Source organism: Parasteatoda tepidariorum, chromosome 6, assembly GCF_982258835.1.
Source record: "Parasteatoda tepidariorum strain Cologne lab strain chromosome 6, Ptep-v5.0, whole genome shotgun sequence".
NCBI lineage: Eukaryota > Metazoa > Arthropoda > Arachnida > Araneae > Theridiidae > Parasteatoda > Parasteatoda tepidariorum.
Genome location: NC_141760.1, coordinates 101,444,187 through 101,470,885, shown reverse-complemented (window position 1 = coordinate 101,470,885; position 26,699 = coordinate 101,444,187). Strand labels below are relative to the sequence as shown.

At 29.7% G+C, this 26,699-nt stretch overlaps 1 protein-coding gene across 2 annotated transcripts; it reads left to right on the top strand.

The window, feature by feature from the left end:
* The first annotated feature begins 7,613 nt into the window (after positions 1–7,613).
* LOC107449369 (zinc finger C4H2 domain-containing protein) lies at positions 7,614–19,462 on the top strand. 2 transcript variants are annotated; one of them, XM_016064870.4, is made up of 6 exons: positions 7,614–8,025; positions 13,126–13,297; positions 14,826–14,998; positions 16,621–16,789; positions 18,619–18,733; positions 19,214–19,462. In XM_016064870.4, exons 1-5 carry the CDS (start codon positions 7,967–7,969, stop codon positions 18,730–18,732), a joined length of 687 nt encoding a protein of 228 aa, XP_015920356.1. In that variant the 5' UTR covers positions 7,614–7,966; the 3' UTR covers position 18,733; positions 19,214–19,462. The 2 variants fall into 2 exon arrangements, with proteins under 2 accessions (XP_015920356.1, XP_015920357.1); XM_016064871.4 differs by having other exon boundaries at positions 7,981–8,090.
* The last annotated feature ends 7,237 nt before the right edge of the window (positions 19,463–26,699 follow it).

Here is a 26,699-nt window from a genome sequence, read left to right as displayed (position 1 = left end):
TATGGGAACATGGAAGACTTTGCGACTCGACAGATTTACGTGCATCAGTCACCATTTACTTCACGGGCAGTCTTCGGCCGACGGGGTTCTAGCCCACGAACATAGGCCCAGCTTCCTACCGACCTGGCTATTCCGGCCCCAGGTGTACTCCTCTGAGAGCAATATCAAAACAACAGAACGCGACTTGGAAACTGGAACAAGCGGAGAATATTGAACTGGTGGAGAATTTATTTCAACAGGTGACGGATTTATTGCAGCAGGTGTAAGATTTATGGCAGCAGGTCTCACGGGTGAAGGAGGCGCCGGTGACAAGGACAGCATCAATTATAAATTCTCCTTACTTGTCCTAGGTTGGTAGCTCATCAGAATCAGGGTGGGTAAACCATTAAGCAAACTAAGCATGTGCGTAGGGCACCCGAGGTAAAGGCGGCACCACAAAGCACCAATGAAAAAAAAACAATTTTTTTCTAGAAATATTTTTTACACATTTTTAATACGATAAATTCTTACACGCGTTCGTGGTATAAACTAAATAGCTATTGTGTTATATTTATTTCAATCCCGGGGAAACGTAAAAAATTTTTTAGCCTTGCGGTTATCCCATCACAAAATGAGCAATGATTTTTCTTGTTGTTGTTGTAGTTCATTTGCGTCGCACTAGAGCTGCACAATGGGCTATTGGTGTCGGTCAACCCTGAGGATGAATCGAAGACATGCCATCACAATTTTGATTCTCTGCAGAGGGGATGGCACCCCCGCTTCGGTAGCCCGACGACCTGCACGCGAAGTCGAGCACTTTACGGTAGAACAGTGTTTTCCAAACTTATGACTTTTGTGTACCCTTTCTAAATTTTTCGTTACTCTGTGTACCACTAATAAAAAAATGAACGTATTTTTTCAAACATATGTTTATTTTTATTACCATATTTTAGCTATTAACTGTTAACTCTGCAAAAATTAGCAAGAAGAAAAATACGTAATCATAAATTTTCATGGTTAGCTTTGTTTTTAGATAAAATTTTTGAAATTTTCGTTTGTTACAAGATATTTCGCATAAGAACGCGTACCCCCACTAAACTGTTCCCGTACCCCTGGGGGAACGCGTACCAAACTTTGGGAAACACTGCGGTAGAACATCAGTTTAAAAGTTTAAATTTATATTTAAAATCAGTTTAAATTTATATATAAAAATTTGAAACTCGACCCTCGCAGGGCATCGAACCCAGGACAACCGGGACTACTTATCAACCTTGCCCACAACGATGCCAACTGCGCCACGCTTCACATACCAGGCCTGCGAATACTTAGCTTAAAACACTTCCTACCGGTTAGTCGAAAAAACTTTTTTGGCCCATTGTGTGCCCACTAATTGGTCTATAAAAAATTCCTTATTTACAATTATTTGTTACATTAAACACTATTTTTGGTCCGAGTTTGAAATAAATAATCTAATATTATAGGGAGAAACGGGGTGTTATGTGTGCGTGCACCTAGATACGACTTTTGTCCCTTTTTCAGCCATTATTCGCTCTTTAAGAAAGAAAAATAATTCTTTTTATATAAAGAGCACTTAATTCACTTAAAAATATTGAAAAAGAAGTTAAAATAACATAAAATAAAATAAATAAATAAATAAAAACTATCCAAAATTTATCCGTTTATTAGCTATGATTCGCTTTTTCCCAAAGGAAAAATAGTTATTTCTATTTACAGAACGCTTCATTTGCGTTAATTTGGTGAAAAGTATATTAAGAAACATAATATGAAATAAATTAAAAAAATTTAAAGTCGACCCTTGCAGGGTTTCGAACCCAGGACCTCCGGGACTACATGCAAACGTTACCCAAAGCGCTACCAAATGCGCCACACTTCACATACCAGCTCCGCGAATATTTAGCTTAAAACACCTCCTCCGGGTGAGTCAACAAATTTTTTTGGCCCATTGTGGGCCCACTAATTGGTCTATAAAAAATTCCTCTGGTACAATTTTTTGTTACATTAAACTCTAAATTCATGTCGAGTTTGAAATTTATAGGTTAATATTATAGGAAGTTACGGAGTGTGATGTGTGCGTGCCCCCTGATACGACTTTTGTCCCTTTTTCAGCCATTATTCGCTCTTTAACAACGAAAAATAATTCTTTTCATATGTAGAACACTTTATTCGCTTTAAAATATTGAAAGAGAAGTAAATAAAATAATATTAAAAAAAATAAGTAAGTAAAAATTATTCGAAATTTATCCGTTAATTAGATATTATTCGCTATTTCCTAAAGAAAAAATTTTTATTTTTATACACAGAACACTTTATTTACGCTGAAATATCGAAAAATATATTTTAAAAAATATATTTAAAGAAATAATATAAAAGAATTTGAAAGTCGACCCTCGCAGGGTTTCGTACCCAGAGCCTCCGAGACTACGCATCTAACTTACCCGCAGCGCTACCAACTGCGCCACGCTTCACATGCCAGCCCCGCGATTATTTAGATTAAAAATATCACCTGAGGTTTAGTCAACAAAACTTATTTTGGCTCATTGTCGGCCCACTAATTGGTCTATGAAAAATTCCTTCGGTTCAATTGTTTGTTACATTAAACTCTAATTTCTTGCCGAGATTGAAATTTATAGGTTAATATTGTAGGGAGTTACGGGGTGGGATGTGTGCGTGCAACCCTGATACGATTTTTGTCCCTTTTTCAGCCATTATTCGCTTTTTAACAAAGAAAAAAAATTCTTTTCATACATAGAGCACTTAATTCACTTAAAAATATTGAAAAAGAAGTTAAAATAACGTAAAATGAAATAAATAAATAAATAAAAATGATCCAATATTTATTCATTTATTAGCTATTATTCGCTATTTCCCAAAGTAAAAATAGTTATTTCTATGTACAGAACACTTGATTCACGTTAAATTGTTGAAAAGTATATTAAAAAGATAATATAAAATAAATTAAGAAAATTTAAAGTCGATCCTTGCCGGGTTTCGAACCCAGGACCTCCGGGACTACATACAACCCTTCCCCACAGCGCTGCCAACTGCGCCACGCTTCACATATCAGCCCCGCGAATATTTAGCTTAAAACACCTCCTCTCGGTTAGTCAACAAAATTTATTTTGGCCCATTGTGGGCCAACTAATTTTTCTATAAAAAAAAAATTTGGTACAATTGTTTGTTACATTAAACTCTAAATTCATGTCGAGTTTGAAATTTATAGGTTAATATTATCGGGAGTTACGGGGGGTGATGTGTTCGTTCCTCCTGATACGACTTTTTTCCCTTTTTCAGCCATTATTCGCTCTTTAACAAAGAAAAATAATTCTTTTCATATATAGAATATTTTATTCACTCTAAAATATTGAAAAAGAAGTTAAAAAAAACAATATAAAATAAAATAAATAAATAAATAAAAATGATCCAAAATTTTTCCGTTTATAAGCTATTATTCGCCATTCGCTAAAAAAAAAAATTAGTTACTTTTATATAGAGAACACTTTATTTACGCTAAAATATCGAAATTTATTTTGAAGGAATAATATATAAAAAATTTGAAAGTCGACCCTCGCAGGGTTTCGAACCCAGGACCATCGGGACTACATATCAATCTTGCCCACAACGATACCAACTGCGCCACGCTTCACATACCAGTCCTGCGAATATTTATCTTAAAACACCTCCTGTCGATTAGTCAAAAAAACTTTTTTGCCCCACTGTGTGCCCACTAATTGGTCTATAAAAAATTCCTTTTTCACAATTATTTGTTACATTAAACTCTAATTTCGGACCGAGTTTGAAATTTATAGGTTAATATTATATGGAGTAACGGGGTGTGATGTGTGCGTTCTTCCTGATACGACTTTTTTCCCTTTTTCAGCCATTATTCGCTCTTTAACAAAGTGAAATAATTCTTTTCATATATAGAACACTTTATTCACTTTAAAATATTGAAAAAGAAGTTAAAAATAAAACATAAAATAAAATAAATAAATAAATAAAAATTATCCCAAATTTATCCGTTTATTAGCTATTATTCGCTTTTTTCCTAAAGAAAAAATAGCTATTTTTATATACAGAACGTTTAATTACAAAAATATCGAAAAATATATTTAAAAAAAAATATTATAAAAAAATTAGAAAGTCGACCATCGCAGGGTTTCGTACCCAGAGCCTCCGAGACTACATATCTAACTTACCCGCAGCGCTACCAACTGCGCCACGCTTCACATGCCAGCCCCGCGATTATTTAGATTAAAAACATCACCTGAGGTTTAGTCAACAAAACTTATTTTGGCCCATTATCGGCCCACTAATTGGTCTATAAAAAATTCCTTCGGTTCAATTGTTTATTACATTAAACTCTAATTTCTTGCCGAGATTTAAATTTATAGGTTAATAGTATAGGGCGTTACGGGGTGTGATGTGTGCGTGTCCCCTGATACGACTTTTGTCCCTTTTTCAGCCATTATTCGCTCTTTAAGAAAGAAAAAAAATTCTTTTCATATATAGAACACTTTATTCACTTTAAAATACTGGAAAAGAATTAAATAAAATAATATGAAATAAAATAAATAAATGAGTAAAAATTATTCGAAATTTATCCGTTAATTAGATATTATTCGCTATTTCCTAAAGGAAAAATTTTTATTTTTTTACACAGAACACTTTATTTACGCTGAAATATCGAAAAATATATTTAAAAAAATATATCTAAAAAAATAATATAAAGGAATTTGAAAGTCGACCCTCGTAGGGTTTCGTACCAGAGCCTCCGAGACTACGTATCTAACTTACCCGCAGCGCTACTAACTGCGCTACGCTTCACCTGCCAGCCCCGCGATTATTTAGATAAAAAACATCACCTGAGGTTTAGTCAACAAAACTTATTTTGGCCCATTGTGGGTCCACTAATTGGTCTATAAAAAACTCCTTTGGTACAATTGTTTGTTACATTAAACTTTAATTTTGTGCCGAGTTTGAAATTTATAGGTTAATATTATAGGGAGTTGCAGGGTGTGATGTGAGGGTGCCTCCTGATACGACTTTTGTCCCCTTTTAATCCATTATTCGCTCTTTAACGACAAAAAATATTTCTTTTCATATATCGAACACTTATTTCACTTAAAAATAATGAAAAAAAGGTTAAAAAGATAACATAAAGTAAAATAAATAAATAAATAAAATTTATCCCTTTATTAGCTATTATTCGTTATTTCCCAAAAGAAAAAAAGTTATTTCTATAAACAGAACACTTGATTCACGTTAAAATGTCGAAAAGTATATTAAAAAAATTAATATAAAATGAATAAAAGAAATTTAAAGTCGACATTCGCAGAATTTCGAACCCTGGACCTCCGGGACTACAAAGCAACCTTGCCCACAACCATATATGGCAACGTTACTTTTAAAAAGTAACGAGTAAAAGTACAAGTATTTTTTAAAAAAGTAACGAGTAAAAAGTAAAAAGTTCTTATTTTAAAAAGTAACGAGTAAAAAGTACAAGTAAAAGTACAAGTACTAAACAAAAAAAGTAACGATTTAAAAGTACATTTCTAGGAAATCGAAAATTCAAAGTAACCTAAAATTTTATTGAATAATATTCTTATGCTCTTTAATGTTTTTGCAAAATTGTTGTATTTTATTTAATTATTTGCAATTTTGAAAGTTATGGATATTAATTTATTTTTAAATTCGGAAGAATATTATAATATAATTTTATAATATAATCGTAAAATATAATTTTAAAATCAAATATAATTTTAATATCAAACTTTTTATGGATTTGCACGAAGAAGAAATTTTATCTATTGATTTTAATTTTTAGTTTATTATTTTTATTTATTTAAATTACCATTGATTTAAAATTGTTTTACTCTTTAGAAACGCGTTTTAAAAGCACAAACATAAACAACGCAAACACGGGGTTTCAGATAGCTTTGTGATCTTTGAGCTAGTAAAAAATAATTGAATGTGCAGAATAAGTTGAAACAGAAGGTATTTAAATACGAAGATACCTGTGAATGCATAGATATTGCACATTAATTTCATAAATTAAAAAAGCATAAGCATTTTTTTTAACTTAATATTTTTTTTTTATTTTTTTTTTTAAGAAAGCCTACCGAGTTTTACAAAAAAGTAACGATTTCATTCGAAATTTCCGTTACAAATACTTGTACTTGTACCCTAAAAAAGTAACGAAAGTACAAGTAAAAGTACTAAATTTAAAAAGTAACGAAGTACAAGTAAAAGTACGTACTTTTTACTTGTACCGGCGGTACAAGTAACGAAAGTAAAAGTACTGCCATATATGCCCACAACGCTACCAACTGCGCCACGCTTCACATGCCATCCCGCGAATATCTAGATTAAAAACATCACCTGAGCTTTAGTCAACAAAACTTTTTTTGGCCAAATGTGGGGCCACTAGTTGGTCTTTAAAAAATTCCTTTGGTACAATTGTTTGCTACATTAAACTTGAATTTCGTGCCAAGTTTGAAATTTATAGGTTAATATTATAGGGAGTTACAGGATGTGATGTGTGCGTTCCTCCTAATACGACTTTTTTCCCTTTTTCAGCCATTACTCGCTCTTTAACAAAGAAAAATAATTCGTTTCATATATAGAACATTTTATTCACTTTAAAATATTGAAAACGAAGTTGAAAAAACAATATAAAATAAAATAAATATATAAGCAAAAATGATCCGAAATTTATCCGCTTATTAGTTATTATTCACCATTCCCTAAAAAAAAAAAATTAGTTACTTTTTATATACAGAACACTTTATTTACGCAAAAATATTGAAAGTTATATTAACGAGGACACCGATACCACACACCTTCGATCTCTACGCAGACTAATCCAAGTGGTCACCCACCCGCACACTAACCGCAGCCAGTGATGACTTGGTGATCTGTTGGGAACTGTGTGATGCTTTTTAACAGACGACCACCTACGCAGTAGGAGAAAAGCTGAGATCTGAAATACAAAACTAGAGCAGGGAAGAAAATTTGTTTAAACAAGTGTAACAAGTTGAATTTCCTCGTAAACGTACCAAGGCATCATTTTCCTCTCTGAAGCATCTTGAGGACCACTAAACTGCTTCCCATACTTTCGCCTTTTTTACAGTTAAAAACACTAATCCTCTATGGATGGTGTTTTCTACACTAAGGAGCGCTGCAAGCTCCATACCGCCTATGCTTCCGGGTTACTGTCTCCGTTGTATTTGAAAGTCATTTGGCTCACATCGTGATCATTGTGCTTTGAGATTTTTGCAAACGTAGTATTTGATTACTTATTACTTGTGTTTACAATGATAACAATACTTGTGTTTACAATGCTAAAAGTACTAAAGGTTCAAAAATATGTTTATTTTTAATAACATATTTTAGTTATTAACTGTTAATTCTGCAAAAAATAGCCAGTAGAAAAATACGTAATCATAAATTTTTATGGTTAGCCTTGTTTTTAGATAAATTTTTTAACATTTTCGTTTGTTACGTTAGAAAGAACTATCCTTCAAGAGTTGAGAACTGATTTTGTTTGCAAAAGTAAATTAATAAATGCTGTGTAAAACATTGGGGAAAAAAACAAAGTCAGTCCTTTATCAGTTGTCATTAATTGTGCAACCACGATTGGATGCAGAAGATTCAAATTAATGTTTCCGTTCAAAGTGTTTGGAAATATTTTCATAAGGTTATGGTACTTAGCTATTCCCCTGAGCCTGAATCCGCAATCTCGGCTGAGGAGAAGAGGGAAGTTTTGGACATGGAACCAGTCTTTTTCCTAGATGGCGTACTTGATTGCGTTGTGCGCAATAGCCCATTGTGCTGCTCTAGTGCGACGTAAATTAACAACAACAACAACAACAAATAAAAAATTTGACTGGCTTATCAAAAGCTACAAGCTGAATATTCTAAATTGTAAATCATAAATACAGCGCATCACTGTCCTTTTCCTAAAAAAATGAAGATGGATGAAGACGCGACTGTCATGGGTAAACTTGAGTGTCTTAAAGAAATTAGGTACATCAACGATAAACCGTTGTGTTATGTTGAATTTTACTCATTACTTAATAATCAGCTAACATGTAATTTGTGAATTTTTTCCAATTATTTATATCCACAGCATAAAAATTAGTTGATATATTCATCATTTTTTAAGCTTAGCTTTATATATTTATCAGAAAAATATATGCCATGTCTAATTTAACTGTGTTCTATCATATAAGTAATGTTCTTTTTATGCTCTTTTTTGGACTTTTTAGTTGTTTTACGATAATGTTTACAACGGTTGATTTGCGCGTTTGACGTTTAACTCTGATATTATTAAACAAGAACTATAACATAAATCTAGTTGCAAGACAGATCATTCCGAAAAGTGGCAGATTTCAATTAGGTGGCTTTTCGGAAAATTGTTTTGTTCAGTGAAGAGGTTGGCCACTCACTCTTAAAACTGTTAAGAACTGGAATTCTTAGAGTATTCTGGATTTCTAGAGAAATATGCCTTCAACTATGGAATGTTTTGAATATCAACATTAACAGTATTAATGTTGGTCATACTTATTTATTCTATTACCATTAACAGTGTTTTCACTACAGCGCGAGAATCTCGCATATTTTTTTCTTTTCTCGCAATAAAAAATTATTAACGCGAGAAGTTCGCGCACTTTATTAATCAATTTCAAAATGCGCAATTTTGGACTGCCATTTTGAATAAAATTCGTTTCACGTTTCTTCCTTGACATCTAGCTTCCCTATTTACCAGTATTGTTCAGAACCAGTGCGAACAGCAGAACAACCCCGAACCACAGAACCCCTTTCAGAACACATTTCTCTGCAACCATGTGTTCACCGTAGGAAAGGTTTCTTCATGTAAGACGTTTACATTTTTTGTGCATGAATGTAAGATGGACAAATACCTTGTTAAGGTGACATCTTCTACTCCGTAACGGACAAATGAAAATGAAATAAATGTCGGTAGAAACGGTCAAAACGAAACAAATACGGATATTTTTCAGCCAAATAAATATAATAGCTGATGAAAAAGTAGATATGGAACATTTTCCATATGATGCAGCAAAAATATTCAATTAGATGTTAAAAATGTACTATAATTAAAGAAATAATTTTTTTCCAAGTCTATTGGTGTTTTTTTAGTTTTTAGAAATCTCACTTAACTTCTTGAAATCTCACCCTGTTTTTGAGAAAGGGTGAGAAATTCTCTTCCATTTTTTTTTCTGTAATGAAAACATTGCATTAAGTTCTAGTCGGTCTGGTGCACGTTAAATTTGTCGGGACTCAGAGTCCTCCATGTTCCCTTAACCAATTATACCTCTGGAGGTTCTGAATTGGAAATTAATTGTTTTCTGGTTCATGTCAAGATTAGGATCTGTGGATAAATGAATGGGTCCGCTCTATAAACGGGTGTGGCTGAAGTGTAATTCTTGACCAAAGATAATACCACCAGAAAAACAAGAACAATCACACCCATGCCTTAATGGCCTACGACAACAGCAATTAAGTTTAGTGATTTTAGTTTATTAATTAATAGGCCCTTTTATCAAACTTATTTTATCTTTTAAAACTCATCTAACTGTGCTGTTATTTTTGTTGTCATCAGTACTATTTGAATAAATAATTCATTTTTAAAAGTTTTAACTAATAATTCCCTTTTTTCGAACCAATTTTATCTTTTAAAACTCATCTAACTGTGCTGTTACTTTTCTTGTCATCAGTAGTACTATTTGAATAAATAATTCATTTTAAAATAAAACTAATAATTTCAGTTTTCTTAACATCTTAATTAGGGTTTGAAAAAACCCGGGGATTTTTGAAAAACCCAACCCGCCTGGGTTTTATTGAAAAAACCCTGGAAAAAGTGGGTTTTTTCATTTAGTGCTCATAAATTTTACTGTGAAAATATTTTTATTTATTAAATAGTGTTGTATAAGTAAGCACTAAAATTTCATCTGACTTTTACCTGTAATAAAATTAAACTGGAGTAAATATTTATTGGTCTTCCATGTTTTTACAATACGATTAATGGAAAGTGAAATTAAAATTATGTATAATTATAAAGAGTATCAGTTACTTGTCCCTTTTTTCAAATATTTAGATAAATATATGCATTTTTAGATACATTTTAACTTTATAGTTTCAAAAAGCAAATTAATCTTAAAATTATAAAAAAGCATAGATAAAAAGTTATAGCTTATTTTTTTAAAATCAGAAAATAAAACTTTAAATTTGTTTATTGTTGTTAATTGGATCACTTAATAGAAATTTTTTTTGTTTGCTTTCAATATTTTTAAACATGATTAAAAGAAACAAAATAAATTGTATTCAAATGAAATCTTAAAAATAATATTTAAAAAATCTTAAAAGTAATATTTTAATTGTTTTTTAATTGTGATAAACTTTCTCCAAATAGTTAAAAATTGTCAGCAGATGTTAGGAGTTAACTTTAAAAAAAGGTCCATTTTTTCCTTTATTATTATTATTATCATACAACAGATTCAAAGTGTCTACATTTCTCTCTTAGATGGTGATACACTTTTATGAGTTTTGTAACTTTATCTATTCCCAATCTATTTTCGAAGTTTACTCTGCACCAAACCGAAAGTTGAAAAGTGTCTTTCAATGGAGACAGAGGATGCTGGTGTTGAGTGCAAAAAAAAGAATTGACAGAAATTTTGTGAAAGCTAGGAATTTTATTTATTTACTTATTTAGTTTTTTTTTTGCCATAATTTTTCACTATTTTTTGATGAAAACTGTTGAATAACAGTGTCAAGCATCATTGATTTTGAAAAGTATTCAGGATCGGAAATTTTGAATGCCATAACACGTGGCAGAAATTCTGGCTGGTGCTTAGAAAGACAGTTTTCTGCTAATTGGTCCTGCTCCTCCTTTAAAAATTGTCCCCTTGTTTCGGGATCCAGGATGCATATGCTAATAAATGATGTGGCTGAACAGCCTGATTGAATCTTTTTACAAAATGTTTATGGGGTTCTAATTCATCACACGATAGTAAGTTTATTCATATTTCAACAACTTCTGAAATTGTTTCGGATTGAAGCTTTTTTAGAGCTTCAGAAACAATTGATATCTGTTTTTCTCAATTGATAGTTTATTGGTAAAGCCCAACATTATTTGATATTTTTGACATATTATTATTAGATTCATTTTGATGTTCAAGAACAATCTCTTCATATTTATGGTAATTATTGGCAAAAGTTTTTACGCGCTTACAATATGAATTCCACCTAGTGTCATTGGGTCATCAAGCAGTTTTTTTCATTTGTCCATCCATGTGCTTGATGCACGTTTCTAAAATATTTGTTAACTTCAACGATGTGTCCAATGATAATATTAGGAGATACTTCTTTTTGAACCAAATTAAAAAAAAAAAAACAATTTGTGAAAAAAACCACCAAGTGGGTTTTTTCAAAGTGGGCCCACTTGGGGAACCCTGGTTATATGTATTCTATATTAAGTTTAAATAATGCATTATCACTATTATCACATATTTAAATCTTCTTTATTGTTAAGTACATTATGTTTCATAATTTTTTAACTCAAGAATTATAAAATATAAATGCAGTAATATAAAAGAAACAAGTTTATTAATCTTTTTGTTTTCACACACATTTATTTACTATATTTATTAAACATATGGATATTACCTATTATAAAATTATAATCTGTAAATATTTATAATCAGTAAAAGCTAAAATTTCATCTGACTTGAGTTGAATAATAAACTGAAATAAATATTTAATGGTCTTATATGTTTTTATAATAAGATTAATAGAAAGTGAAATTAAAACTACGTATAATTATAAAGAGTATCAGTTACTTGTCCCATTTGTTTTCAAAGAATTATTCCTAGGAAAATGATTTCATTTTTCGATAAATAATTTTAAAAAATTCTCTTATAAAAAGTTTTAGCTTCTTTTTTTTTAAAGCCAGAAAATAAAACTGTTTAAATTTGTTAATGTATCACTTGGTAAAAAAAGAAAAAAATTGTTTCTTTTCAATTTTTTTTAACATATGAATTAATAATAATAACTTGTTTATTAATATATAAAGCATACAACTATATTTGAAAAATTGATCTTTTCAGACTATATTATTTAAATTATTATTTGATTTAATATCATTAAAATATTACTTTTTGAAAAATCCCACTTAAAGTTTTCAATAGTACCTACTATAAAACTATATGAAGATTTGAGTTTCTTTTACTTTACTAATATTAAAAACTTAATCACATAAATCATGCAACTCTATTTGACAAATTTATGCTGCACAATAAATTATATAAAAGTAAATGCAAAACAATAAGTTTTAGTAAAAAAAAAAAATTTTTTTTTTTTGAAAAAACCCACTTATCGTTCCAAGTGGGTTTTTTCAAGGTGGGCCCACCCAATAAAACCTGGGCATGTTTTTTCAAAGTGGGCCCACTTGGCGAACCCTGATCTTAATACATTCAGATAATTATCATTTTTGAAAATCAATGCTTATCTTGTGGTAAAATTAATAATGAAAAATTTCAATAAAAATCATAAATATGACAATTTTACTCTTGAAATTTATAAAACAGTTTTGCTCAAAAAATTGATAATTTAATTTAAATTTGTTTTCTACTGCAGTTAGATATAAATTCTTCATCTATATGTAAACATTTAAATTACTTTGGAAATGTTAATTTAAATTTGAACAATTAGAAAAACTTTACTCTGGAAATAACAAAGAATTTGATTTTGTTATTAACAGTGGTCACACTGGTTAAGCTTAGCAACATAAGTAATGTTTGCATGTTTAACATAATTAACCTAACCTTTTTAAAGATATTTTCTGACAGAAAATTATGATACTCTAAGATTTTTCACTCAAATATGTTGCTAAAATTTTTTCTCAAAAACAGGTATTAAGTTAAATCTGGATTAGCTCCTGATTAAATATCAAATGGTTTCATTTTATTGAAGCTCAACGCATTGTTTTATTCCACTTACTTAGGAGATCTAACTTTTCTGTACATTATTTTAAAGCATAATTCATTTTGAACAAGTTAAGTTCTAAATATCGAAAATATTCCTTAAAATTAAAATCTCCATTCACAGAACTCGGACTATTCAAATGGAAAAACTGAAATCTCGATTGAGGCAAGAAATTGAAGCGACTGAAAGTGAAGAGAAATGTTTGATGGAATATCGTCATGAAATGGAATTGCTTCTACAGGAAAAAATGGCTCATGTTGAAGAATTACGACAAATTCATGCTGACATTAATGTGGTAAGGCAATCTCATATTATTCTTGTTAGAAATTGTATTTTGAAAGGAAACAATGTAATTGCCTTCATAATTCTTTCAATTTCATTCAATTGTTAGAATGATTTTCCACGAAAACTTATAGAGTGAAATGGAACAATGCAATTGTATTAAAAATATTTGTTCATCAAGGATGAAATTTGTAGATTTTAAAGGTCATTTTCTACTCTTCTGTCATTATTTATATATACAGTAAAACCTGTCTATAACGATACTGTAGGGACCTAAATAAAATATTGTTATAGGCAGGTTATCGTTATAGGCAGGTTTGAAATTTAAAAGTATACGTTTAAAACTAATGATAAATTAACTTTCTTTTATAGGCTCCAAATGAAAATTTTACTTAGAATTATGAAACAGCACACAAGAAAAATTTACTTACAATTTTATGAATCAAAACAGAGATTATTTAGAAAAATAATCGGTTAGTTTTGTTTGCTTATTTTTGGAAGCAATTGCCATTTCCATGCACATAGATTTCAGTTCATCTAATGAATTCAAATGAACATCAGTTACATTTGGTAATGTTGCATCAAAATCTTGCAAAGTGTTAATTAGCAATATGGCATTCTCAGGTGAAATTCGGGTGTCACCCGTTTTTCTGACGAAGCTCTCTCCCTCCTACAATACCCCTTCACCCATTTCTACTGCTCTAATTTCCCCTAAAAGTGGCTTTTTTTCTCAGAAACAACGAAAGAATATTACATACAAAGGAGATGGAAAAAAAAAGAAAAAAACATTTTGTTATCTCACATTTAGGCTCGATGGGGAGTCGTTTTCCAAATCGGAATAGAACTATCAAAAGAGGAAAAATTATCGTTGTAGACATGTTTAACTGAAAAGTGGTTATCGCTATAAACAGGTTAAAAATACATTGAGTAAATAGGAATTTCACCGGGACCTCAAGGAAATATCGCTATAGACAGTATCATTATACACAGGTTTCACTGTATATATATATATACATACAAGGGTCTGTTTAGAAGAAATTTGGGTCCGTTAACAGACCCTTCACAAAATATCTTTTTATAAAAACGAACCCTTAACAAAATGAACAACTTTACTCATAGCCTAAAAATGTCTCTAGTAAAATCTTTGTTATTTTATTTCTCTTATGTTGGCAGGTATGTCGTTAAACAAAAGTGACATTAAAACAATTTAGAATTGCTGTAAAATATAACTTGTTATTTCTCATATTATTTTACTTTAATTGTGCATACATATTTTTTACTTCCTTAAGTGTAAGTCTTTACATTATTTCCAATTTTTAATTTCTCTTTTTGACTTACATGATTATGCATGATGTATCAAAACTTTACTTGTAGCCTAAAAAATGTCTCTCGTAAAATCTCTGTTATTTTATTTCTTTAATTTTGGCAGGTATGTCATTGGATAAAAATGTGATTAAAACAGTTTAGAATTGCTTTTAAAAAATTAACTTGTGATTTCTCATGTGATTTTTAATTTAATGGTTCTTTAATGAAATCCCTAGATGGAGAATGTCATTAAACAATCAGAAGAAGATCGTAACAAGCATTTGGAAAATGCTAAGCAACTTCATCATGAATACAAGCCTGTCAAAGAAATCGTCGATTCTCTGAGGCATGAAATTGGTCTCTCTAAATTACTCGAATTACACGAGGAAGATGAGAATTTCAAACCAGAGTGCGTAATTCCCATTTGGTGATAATTTAATTTTCTTTTTGATAATAGTATAAATGTATTATATGCATAAACAAAATACAGGATCTCTGCACACCTGGAAAGTCTTGAATCTCGGTATTGAACAAAATTTGTCATAAAATGCCATGATTTTAGCAATTTTTTTTTTTTTTAAAATCATGGATTTAGGTCGCCGAAAAATCTAATTTTTAAAATGGAATTTTTTCCAACCCCAAATTTATGGTTCTTCAGATATCTGAATTTGTAACAAAATCCCCACTCAGGGTCATATTATTAATATATAAAATGTTTTTATCATGCGTTTTAAAAATTATGGTGTTTTTTTTTTCAAAAAATGAAAGAAAAAACATCACTTCTAGAACTAATTATCATTTAAACTTGTGTGATTTCACAATTTTTGTTGTTATTTATTTTATTTTATCAATTTAAAATTTCAGCCGAAGCAAGCCAGTCATTGGCGAATTTTTTTAATTCTGAAATGAGAACAAAACAATCGGGAGTATTTCTTACCTTTCCGATGAACAAGAAAAGTATCTTTAAAATATAATTCTTCAGAAAAAAAAGAAAAAAAATTGCTTTTATATTTTTTTCAGCTATTTTATTGCTTCAACTCTTTCTTTACTCTGTTTTTTAAATTTAAAATCTATGAAGATGCAGAGTATAATAGTTTTGATTATACCTATCATCTCAATTAATGTTATTATAATGCTTTTTTTAATTTATTGTTGTGTTTTTGTCAGAGAAAATAGTAACTTCGTGAAGTCGCGAAAAATTCTTGGAATTAGTCATGGAAAATAAAATTTCACTTCATTCAATGAAAGTTCAAAACATCAGTTTCTTTCCTTTTTTTTCGTTCTTTTTTATAAAAAAAAAGCCTTTCTATTAATTATTTGAACTACATCTTTTATTATTTATTAAAAAAAGAAAATATAGATTTTAAAATTTTTGTTTCTAAAATGTGAATGACATAATCAGCGATGATTGTGCTCCGGAAAAAATCCATATTTCTGGATTTTTTGCTAATTACAATCCGGAAGTTTCTGGAAATCCAAGATCCAGAAGTTTTAGGATATCACCGATCACATTTATGTATAAAAACTCTTGTATATTTTATTTAAAAATATTAGAACTAAGTTTATACTTGGCATCTCTTTCATTTGTAAATATTTTTTACGGTAGAATAATAAATGTGATTAGAGAGAAAAGTAAACTTATACATACTTATTCATTTAAATTAGGCTGCATATAATTTATTTAGAATTTCATGTTTTGAAGTATCAATGATATATCAATTTATAAAAACATTAATTTTTTGAAATGCGTTATTAATGATTTTACTCCAGAAATTTTCAGGATTTCTGAGTTAATTGGGCTCACAATCACCCCTGCATAATTTAAATGGCCTTAAAAACTGAAAAATAGTCTTGACACTTCCCTAAAAATGCTCTAAATTTACATGCAAGCCAAATGGGAACCTTTGTTGGTAGTTTTCTTTTAAGATGATATGTTATTCAGATTTTTTATGATATTTAGAAGGTAGAAATAACTGAAAATGTTGCATTTAATTTTTAATGTTTTATGAAATTTCTTAACTTGTATTTCAGGTTTTTTGAAAAGCAGAAGACTGAATGGCAGAGTGAAATTCCAGAACAAGCATTACCATCGTCTTTAACAGCCAGTGCTTCTACCCAACAACTGCAAGCTGGTCGCAGCAAACCTCTGCAAGATCGTCCTCAGCCTGCAGCTTTTCGACAACAGCCACCCCCAATGAAGGTGAATAAATTATATTTGAAAGGTTCCTACGTATAGTGTGCAAAAAAACCAAAGCACTGTGAATGACTTATGATCTAATTATCGGATTTTCGCTTCACAATCTTAATAGCTTAAAGGAGTGACCTTAAATCTGATAATTAGTTGGGGTAGATGATGTTTTTACCTATAAAACCAGACAAAAAAATATACTTTCTTACCTTTTTTCGACGGATTTACAAGGCGTTTTTCTCAAAGTAAAGATACAATGCTGCATATTCACTTGAAATTTTTTTAATTGATTAAATGTAAATTACACATACTTACTGGTACATGCTTTTTTTTTTTATTGACATAGTTGCGGACATTTTAAAAACATTTGTTAAGGTAAACTTTTTTGTATTCCACAATCATACAGCTTAGCAGTCTGTAGTCAGAAACACATTTCAACTTCAGTTTTGAAAGCTGTTAGTTTTAAATTGCTCGTCTGAAAGCTGTTTGTTCTAAATTGCTCTTCTGAAAGCTGTATGTTTTAAATTGCTCATTTGAAAGGTTTCATAGTCTCGCAATATGCACCTGCGTTAATTGTAATGCCGGTTGGTATGGAGAACAACCAGAAGAATGTCTTGTCTGTAAAGCCATTATGTTTTTTGTTGTTTTCTAATGTTGAAGTTCTGGCTTTAGGGAAATTCATATAGTGCCATAGCATTGATTGTTGTTTAGATTATAGTATGTGGTGATAAACCAATATCTCATCACCAGTAACAATGTGATTAAGAAACTCATCACCTGTTTTTGCATAATGTGTGAAGAAATCAAGTGGGTAGTTCATCCTTTTCTTTTTGTGTCTTTCCGTTATTATTTTTGAAACGCATCCTGCATGCAATTTCCGGTACCCTAAGGTAACAGTCACAGCTTTATAAACAGTTGTCGTAGGCACTTCCACAGGCCTTGTAGTTTTAGTCACAGGCCTTGTAGCATAAAGTGTCCTATATTTTTCTCCTATATGTTTTTTTAAAAATTTTTTTTTGTCCTTTTGTCCAAAAACTTATTCTGTGAATGTACAGCTGTAGACATGGCTACTAAGTCTACTGGATTTTCCAGTAAACTACTGGTTTTTGCCAGTTTCTCCTGATCTATTGTTTTAATAAAAATTCTTCAGGTTTTTGTACATTTAAAAAAACTCCCTGAAATTGAGTTAGTGTTTTATAAAAATCTCTATTGAAATAGAACTTTTGCTGAGATTTTTGCTTGTTTGAATATTTAAATAAGTATTACTAATACATAAGGCGACAAGCCTTATTAATAGAAATCAGTTTAAAACTTTTTTTGTTCTAAAATGTTCAGTTTATTTTTGTTCAAAGCACCCTTTTTAAATTAATTTTAAAATATTTTAATTATCTTTGATGAATTAAATGCCTATTATTGTTCAAAATTATGAGTAATCATGATACATAACATTTAAAGTATATTTATTTAATGTCAATCATAGAAGAAATTGCAGTTTTTCTATTTTGATGACTATAAAAATCTGTAAAATTCCCTATGTGTAAAATATTTAGTACATAACCATGAAATTTATATTATTTTGTAAAATCTACTGAATTTTTTCCTATCCATGTTGGCAGCTGTGTGTAGAGTAAGGTCTGTACAATTTAGAAAGTTTTTAAATGCAGTAGATTTGTACAAAAAAAAGGGAGGGAGGTAGGAGAAAAAACATCTCCTAAATAATATTTGGTTATTTTTAATCTAATATTCTGATTTAAAGGTTAAATGACTGTTTAATTTATATGTCATTATAGATATTTTTATGACTTTAAATTTATTGGTCTAATGTTTTTTCTTTTTTTCAGTCTTGTTTGTCATGCCATCAACAAATCCATCGTAATGCTCCCATTTGTCCTCTTTGTAAGGCTAAAAGTCGTTCACGCAATCCTAAGAAGCCAAAAAGAAAACTGGACGATTGAGGTTAGTAGTATATAAATATATTCTAAAATATTTTATGAATTTATTGTAATTCAAGGATTTTTTTTTCACCAGGGTCTAATTTTTGGAATTTTGATTTTTATGAAAAACAACTGAATTTTGTGAAAATAATCCTCACCATATTTCTAGAAGTATACATTTATATAAGCTTAATTATGATTGTAATATTTAAACTCACTATTGCAAAGGAAATATATCACATTAACATTTAAATAATTTTTCAGTATTTTTGAGCAGTGCTTTTAGTATTTGTTTGGGTAATTGTGCATTATTATCTCAAAATATGCTGACAAATCGAACTCTCTATGCCATTTCAGTATTTTTCATTCTGATAGGGTCACATCTTTGATGACTGATTTAAATTATAACTTATGTTTAATTTAAATTAAGTATAATAATTCTATTTAAATAAATTATACATTAATCAAATGCACAGTTTTAAATTTTTTTTAATTATTTTAGATAAAATCACAAGAAGAAGATCATAGTTTCATTCCTCTTCGTTTTTTTTTAAATGTGTATTGCATCTATAATCCAGTGTTTGTGCCAAATCGTAACTGTGTTTCACTTCAAATATCCGTTATAGCATTTATTTATCTTAGTAGAATGTTTTCAACACTTATTTATTACGCATAATTAATCTTGATGTCACTTCATAGGAAATCTTCTGTATGTGTAAAATAGTCAGAATAAAATGTTTTTTTCACGTTATACTTAATCTCTGTACATTGTTTGATATTTTTTCTATTCACTACATTATTGGCTCAATTATTCTATGCCTGACGGGTAATATTTATTTTACAGAATTACAAAGTGCATTTTATATACATTTTGTTCAGTAAGCAACACATCGCATAAACTTAAAAAATTTAAAGAGATGTACAGTGGGCAAAAAAAAAATGGACCACCCTGTATAATTTGTGATCTAATGATCAGATCTTCACGTTTTAGGACTCAGTCTTAATGGCTCGAGGGGGTGACCTCAAATATGCTAATTATTAAGTGCAGATAATATTTTAAATTATGAAATCGGACACAAAAATCTACTTTCTCTGTATAAACCTACCTTTTTTCCGACGGATTTCTGATCCCCAAAATATAGGGTGTAGCCACAATCTTGAAAATAGGATCCAGAAAGTTTGCTCAGGAGAAGTCCAAAGTCCTTCTAAAAATGCTTTGCGTGAACACTGCTATTATTTAACAACGTCAAACATATGTTCTATAAATAAAAAAGAGGCATATTTATATCAAAACAAAGTTTGGTTTTTTTGACGGATTCAGATTAGTTTATCCCAATAGTTTAGTCAGAAGAGTGCTCCAGAGTTTGAACGCCTTAAAGTTGATTTTATGTATTTCGTTATATCTCAAGAATTTTTTAATACAATATAAAAACATTTCACACATATATTACTTTTATTTATCCTACGAATTCCATGCAAAAAAATAACCTTCATTAAATATTTATTAGTATTTTATTTAATGATGGTCAAAAAAATTTTGAATTGTAAGCTGAACAGTTTTTTGCATCATTTTAAAAAATATAATTTTACATTACAAAATACAGAATCTGAGCAAAATCTGTCGAGTAGTTCTTAAGAAATCGAATTTAAAATATCTGACTTTTTTTGGAATTCTATTTCCAATGAATTATTCAACCAATTTTGCTGTGTAAAATTATGTTCTTTAAGAGGATGCAAAATACTGTATACTTAATTTTTTGACCATTATTAAATGAAATAGTAAATATTAAATAAAGGTTTTTTTAAAAAGATCAATACGAATTTTATAATTGTGTGCAAAAATTTTTCAGTTCGCTTAAAAAGTTTTCGAGATATAACGAAATATGTAAAAAGTAAAATTAACATTAAGGGATCAAAACTTTGGACAACTCTACTGACCAAACTATTGGAACCATATTTTTTAGATTGTGGTCACATCCTATAATTTGACGGTCAGTAATCCGAATCCATCGGAAAAAAAGATGTGTTTATTCAGAGAAAGTATGTTTTTGTGTCTGATTTCGTAACTTAAAATATCATCTGCACTTATTATTTAGCTTTTTTGAGGTCACCCCCTTGAGACATTAAGATTGAGTCCTAGAACATGAAGATCTGATCTTTAAATCAAAAGTTATTCAAGTTGGTCCTTTTTTCCACACTGTACAGTGTACAATAGAAAAGGAAACTTTCTGTATAACTTTTTATTTAATGATCAAAGGTACGTTAGAAAATCCGATTACGGTTTTCGTGAATGAAAAAAAAAAGTTCTTTAGATGTTCTTTTTTTGTTGTTGCTTACTACACGTTATGCAGGGCATTCTATATTCAACTTATCGTACATGTGTTTAAATACTAGTCTTGTGTACATTGTACAATTCCTTGTGTACATAGATGTCTATACTGCCATCAATTCACTTATCCTGTCCACTGTTAATCAATCAATAGGAATAACAGCCAATAGAAATATGTTTCTATTAGGATGTGAGTATGAATTGTCGTCCGTTATGAATAGTCAGGGTTCCCACGGTCCTTGAGAGTCCTTGAATTTTTTTTTGTTGCTAAATTTAGGTCCTTGAAGGTGCTTGAAAAACGTCTTAGGTCCTTGAAAAACTTGATAGGTCCTTGAATTTATCCAATACTGCCGGCGGCTCTCTTTATAAAACACCCGCGGATCTTTCTGTTTTGTTCCCAAGCTCTCTCACGTGGTTTTTAACGTCATCGTTTCTAACCGGCCCTAGCGTCTTGGTGTCTGCCAAGCGCGTGGAGCACAGCAGACAATCAATGCGTTCGGGGCGAGACTCCACTTCATCTTCTGTCGCATATGCTTAGATCTTCATTTTTCTTATCGAAACTGGAATACTCTCGAATTTCGTTACAATATGTACCTTGTAGTTTTCAATAAATTTGCCGTTTTACCATCCGCACTTGTCCTTACGTTTGCGTCATTTCAAAACTTTATTCTAAAGCGTATTCGCAAAGGCACGGCTTCGTATTTGAGTTATGTAGTTTAGACTAGTTATGCCTGGGAAGTGCTATTTTAATCCCCAATGGATGGATAATCAAGCTTATAAAGAATGGATTTTATCGATGCCCGAAAAGAAGTTCAGAGCCAAGTGCCGATTATGCATGAAGGAGATCGATATCGCGAAAATGGAAGAATCTGCTCTGAAATCACACATCAAAGAAAGGTAAAACAAAAAAGCAGTCTCATGCCCTGAGTTCTCTTTTTCCAAAGACATGAACATCTAATTCATCTGGTGTAAATACTCCTTCAGCATCGTGTGCCCCATGTGAAACAGAAACTTTAGTGGCCGAGGTAACATTGTCTTCTTATCTGGTCAAAAGGAATGTGCTTGATGCTGAAATTCTCTGGAGTCTGAAGTGCATCACTAGTAATTATTCATGTAACTCCTGTGAAGGGATTAGTAAATTGTTCTCCAAAATGTTTGCTGATAGCTGTATAGCGAGACAATTTTTTTGTAGTGCCACAAAGTGAGCCTATTTGGACTCCTTTGGATTGGCACTATACTTCAAAGGGATTCTTATAAATGAGCTGAAGAATGTTGATTGCTACACTGTACTCTTTGATGAGACGTTAAATCAGTCTCTACAATCTAAGCAGATGGACATTATGGTAATAAATTGATAATAAAGTTTGCACTAAGTATCTTACCTCCCAATTTATGGGTCATGGAACTGCAGAAAATATTTTGTCCTCTTTTTACAAATGCATGAATGATGGTTAAAAGCTCTCTAAAATACTTCAATTATCCATGGATGGACCCTATGTCAATTGGAAATTCTATTAGAAGCTTCAGTGTGAATTAAAAGAGAAATATTCCCACCAGGTCATATTCATTGGCAGTTGTGGATTACACATAACAAATAATGCTTTTAAACATGGTGAAAATGGGATACGTTCCTTCTAATTTTTATTTTCAGAAAGAATTGTTGCTGCATAACATTTAGAGAAGGTTGTGTAAATTATGGATGAATAATTTCAGAAACGATGTTTAATAGAGGAGAGGAGGGGGTTATGGAATAGTCATGGAATGTGGAATACCTAAGATTTAGCTCTGTCTTTCATGCAGCCTTCACATGGAAATACACAGGATTAAAGGATTTCACCATTAACACCTCATTACCAATAGTTATAGATTGTGCTGAAAATGATTTTGTGAATTAATATGTAAAACCAGTAGGGTTGTTTTTAAAAAAATATAAATTTTAGTCCATAATACATATACTCTCTTCTCTCTATATAGGCAAAGCATTTAGGTATTATATTTGAAATTAATTATTGCCATAACAAGCATTGTTGCTTCTAGTAAAATAGAAGAGAATAATTTTTAAAATTGGTCTTAGATTAAGGTCCTTGAAAATTTTGTTGAGGTCCTTGAAAAGTCCTGGAAAGTCCTTGAATTTCAATCTCATCATAGAGTGGGAACCCTGATAGTGCAAATGACGATTGATTTATTCCACTCAGTAATGTAGTTCAGCCCCTGGCTTGGACATCTCTGTAATTTTATAATTTTTATTATTTTATTTTTGTAAAATGAAAAATTGATACCAATTATTCAGGGTTTGTTGTAAATCAAATGATTTTTTTAAAAAAATCTTTGATTTAAATCAACTAATTTTTTTATATATATGTATATAAATTTTAAAAGTTAAAAAACAGTGTTTTAAATTATTGATGTTTTTATTATTTTCTTTTTTTTAGTTTTAAAATTTATTTTAAATAAATTGCTGCATTAATTAATTTTAGTTGAAGAAATTTCTTTCTTGGTGTGTGTTAAATTCCAACACATTTGAAATTCCATTTTTAAAAATCTTTTGATTCTTGAGATTGAAAGTACAGATTAAAGTAAACATTTAATTCTGTCTTAATATAGACTTGTATAGCTGTAGAAAGCAATTTATAAACATAATTTTTTTTCAAAAAATAATGCAAATAATGTTATTTAAAATTCTACTTTTTGAATGAAAAAGAGTGGAATTAAAATCTACATTATGTTTCATTGGTGGTAAATGTATTTCTGAAGCTTGAGGTTATATTAAAAAAAATTATCCTAATAAGCCAAAAATAAGGGGAAAAAAAAGCTGATGAATTCAGATATTTTTATTTGGCATTTTCATATGATAAGCTACCTGTTCTATAAAGTTTTTTTTTTTTTAAATACTTTTTGTTTTATCTGTTTTTTAAAATTCCATTTTAGCTTTCATAGCATTACAATAGAAAGAAAATAGTTGTCAGGCCACGTGAATTCTAACTGTGAAGCACTTACATTGTTTTTTCTATTGAGTGGCAGTATATAGGGACTGTGTACTGATTAAATTTTGGCAAAGATGTTTAGTTACTCCAGTTTTTTCCTCAAAATTATTAAAAGTGTTTTTTCAATTATTTGATTAAAAAAATATTTCAATTTTAATAAAATATGGAAATTGGAAGGGCATTTTTATGTGCATTATTGTATTAAATTTAACTAGGGGTCAGTCACTCATTTGTGTATGGAATGTGATTTTTGTATGTTTCTTTTCTGCTTAATTCATAATGCATAGTTGTCATAAGTAAATGTTAAGGTTATACGAAAAACAAATTTTTGGTATTTAAAAAGGATTTTTTTTTTCAAATACTATCCCTTGTTTTTTTTTTTTTTCTCATTGCAGTTGAATTTTTTTTCCTTTTATTATTTATTTATCTTTAAAAAAACAGGGTGCGCAGCTGAATTATTCAACAAAAAATAAGCACTCAAATATTTTTAAGCACTTTAAAAAAAATTTAATTTGGCAGGGTTGGAAAGTTTTTGACAATTGACGGTTTTATCTTGTTTTAACCGTCATGTCAAAAAAAAAAAAATTTTGGCATTGTTTTTGACAATTGTCAAAAATCATGCAAAACGAATGGCGTTTTCATACGCTACGGACTAACAATACGCCGAAATAGATTGGGGTTGAGTGAATTGTGAAAACGTTGAATAGAACAATGTGAACTGTGTATTTTTGCATAATTCGAAGTGAAAATGAACATGGTAACGAAAAAATCTCATTTTGAAAGACGGAACATCAACCACCTTTAAGGGCTTTTAAAAAACGCTATGCACCCTGAAAAATATTCAAGTGTAAACTTTTATAATTTCTTCTCACCTTTATTATTATAATGATTTTAAAGGTATTACTTCTGATACTATATTGAGACATGTTATTAAGACAGAACACTATACGGAAAATAAGGTAAAATAGTAACTTGAAGTTTTCTGTCTTCGAGTATCTGGGGTTTTTACATGCAAAATCCTGTGCCTTGTAAATTGTCCTGCTTTCACTACAATTGCTATATATTTAAAAATTTTGTGTAAGTTTGTTTAATCACTTGAAATTTTTTATTACTTCAAAAAGTTTTTTTTCCACAACTCAAAAGCATAAATTATTTTATTCATTGATTTTTATACCTTAACATTAATGATTTAAATAGATTGTTTTGTTTTTTAAAAAATCAAGTTATTTAAATTGCAGTTGTTTAATAATTTAATTTAAGACATTGTTACTGCAGTACATGTTGAAATTATTAATTTTTGAATAAACTGTCAATAATCTTTAAAAAATTAATCCAATTTACATAATGTTATGATTGTTTTTTTAATTCTATTTTTTTTTTATTAAATATGCACAGATTCCAACCACTACAGATTCTCGATAATTTTATATGATATTTTTTCTTATGGTAACAAGGAAAATGCAATTATATTTTAATTATTTAGATTTAAAAGATTTTTGTCCACCACTACACATAAGTAATATAAACAATCTTAAAGACTTAAGACAGTCTTAAGTTCTAATAAAAATCTGCTTGTTTCAACGAATTCTTTAGTTTATTACCATTAAAAATAAAAATTTCAACAGCCTCAAACAATTGGAGTCTCTGATTATAATTTACATTTTTAAATATAAATTCCGTTAATGTTTTTTTCTTCTTCTTGGAATCTGGAATTTTATGTAAATTGACTTGGAAAACCCAAAGAAGTCGTGGTAAAAGTTTTTTATTTTTGAGTATTAATCCTATCTAAGCCAACACAAATTTTGCAGTTGAATACCAGTGTTTTGGAACAATAGACAGGGTAAATGATGACGTCATCCCCCTCCTTTCAGCATTCCAAACGTTGTCTTGAACGGAATCTTTAACATAGCGTTTCAAATTAAACATAAAGTGATGTATGATTCTCTACAATGTTTTATGGCTAAATAGTTCATTCCAAAAAATTAAGTAGCTGGTTTGGATAGAAAATAATGAATTGGTTGCATTGACCATTGATTTTTAGTTAAAAGACAGTTCAATTGAAAAAAATAGTGATGGATTGCTTGTTAGTTTCGGTTTTGAAAGATAGTTTCGACTTTTTACAGAATTACAATGTCTGAATATATTATTTGATTCGATGATATTTAATTTAAAGATAGATATTTTGTAATAACATTGGCAATGTTCTTAATGCTTTATATCATAAATTAAAATAGGTATTTATTTCGGAATTTATTTAACTTTTGATAAATTTTTTACCTATTACCAAATTTTTAATGCAAAAATTATAAAGTGAAGTTTTAGAACCATTTTAAGGTTTGTTGTTCTGTACCAGGTCGTAACAAGGCACTTGAAATAATACTGACTATAAAATATTTCTTTAATGTATGTATGTGTCAAGTTTATTTTAAACAAGCACAACCGTTTTTAAAATATTCATTTATTTCTACACTAAAAACTTTATTTTCAAAGTTTAAAATAAAAGCCTTGTAATTAATTTATTATTTTTGTTTATTTTATAATAATTATTATACAATAAAATATATGATATTTGTAGTGTATCTACGATTACAAATATATAATTCCAGTACACTAGTATATAAGACAAGTTAACTCGATTCTGTGTTGGAGTACCTTTTCATAGAGGAAGTTAACAT

Coding starts and splice junctions, on each gene's coding strand:
- LOC107449369 (XM_016064870.4), top strand. CDS start 7,967: ATGAAGATGGATGAAGACGCGACTGTCATGGGTAAACTTGAGTGTCTT. Junction 14,999..16,620: donor GATGAGAATTTCAAACCAGA/GTGCGTAATTCC, acceptor CTTGTATTTCAG/GTTTTTTGAAAAGCAGAAGA. Junction 16,790..18,618: donor AACAGCCACCCCCAATGAAG/GTGAATAAATTA, acceptor TCTTTTTTTCAG/TCTTGTTTGTCATGCCATCA.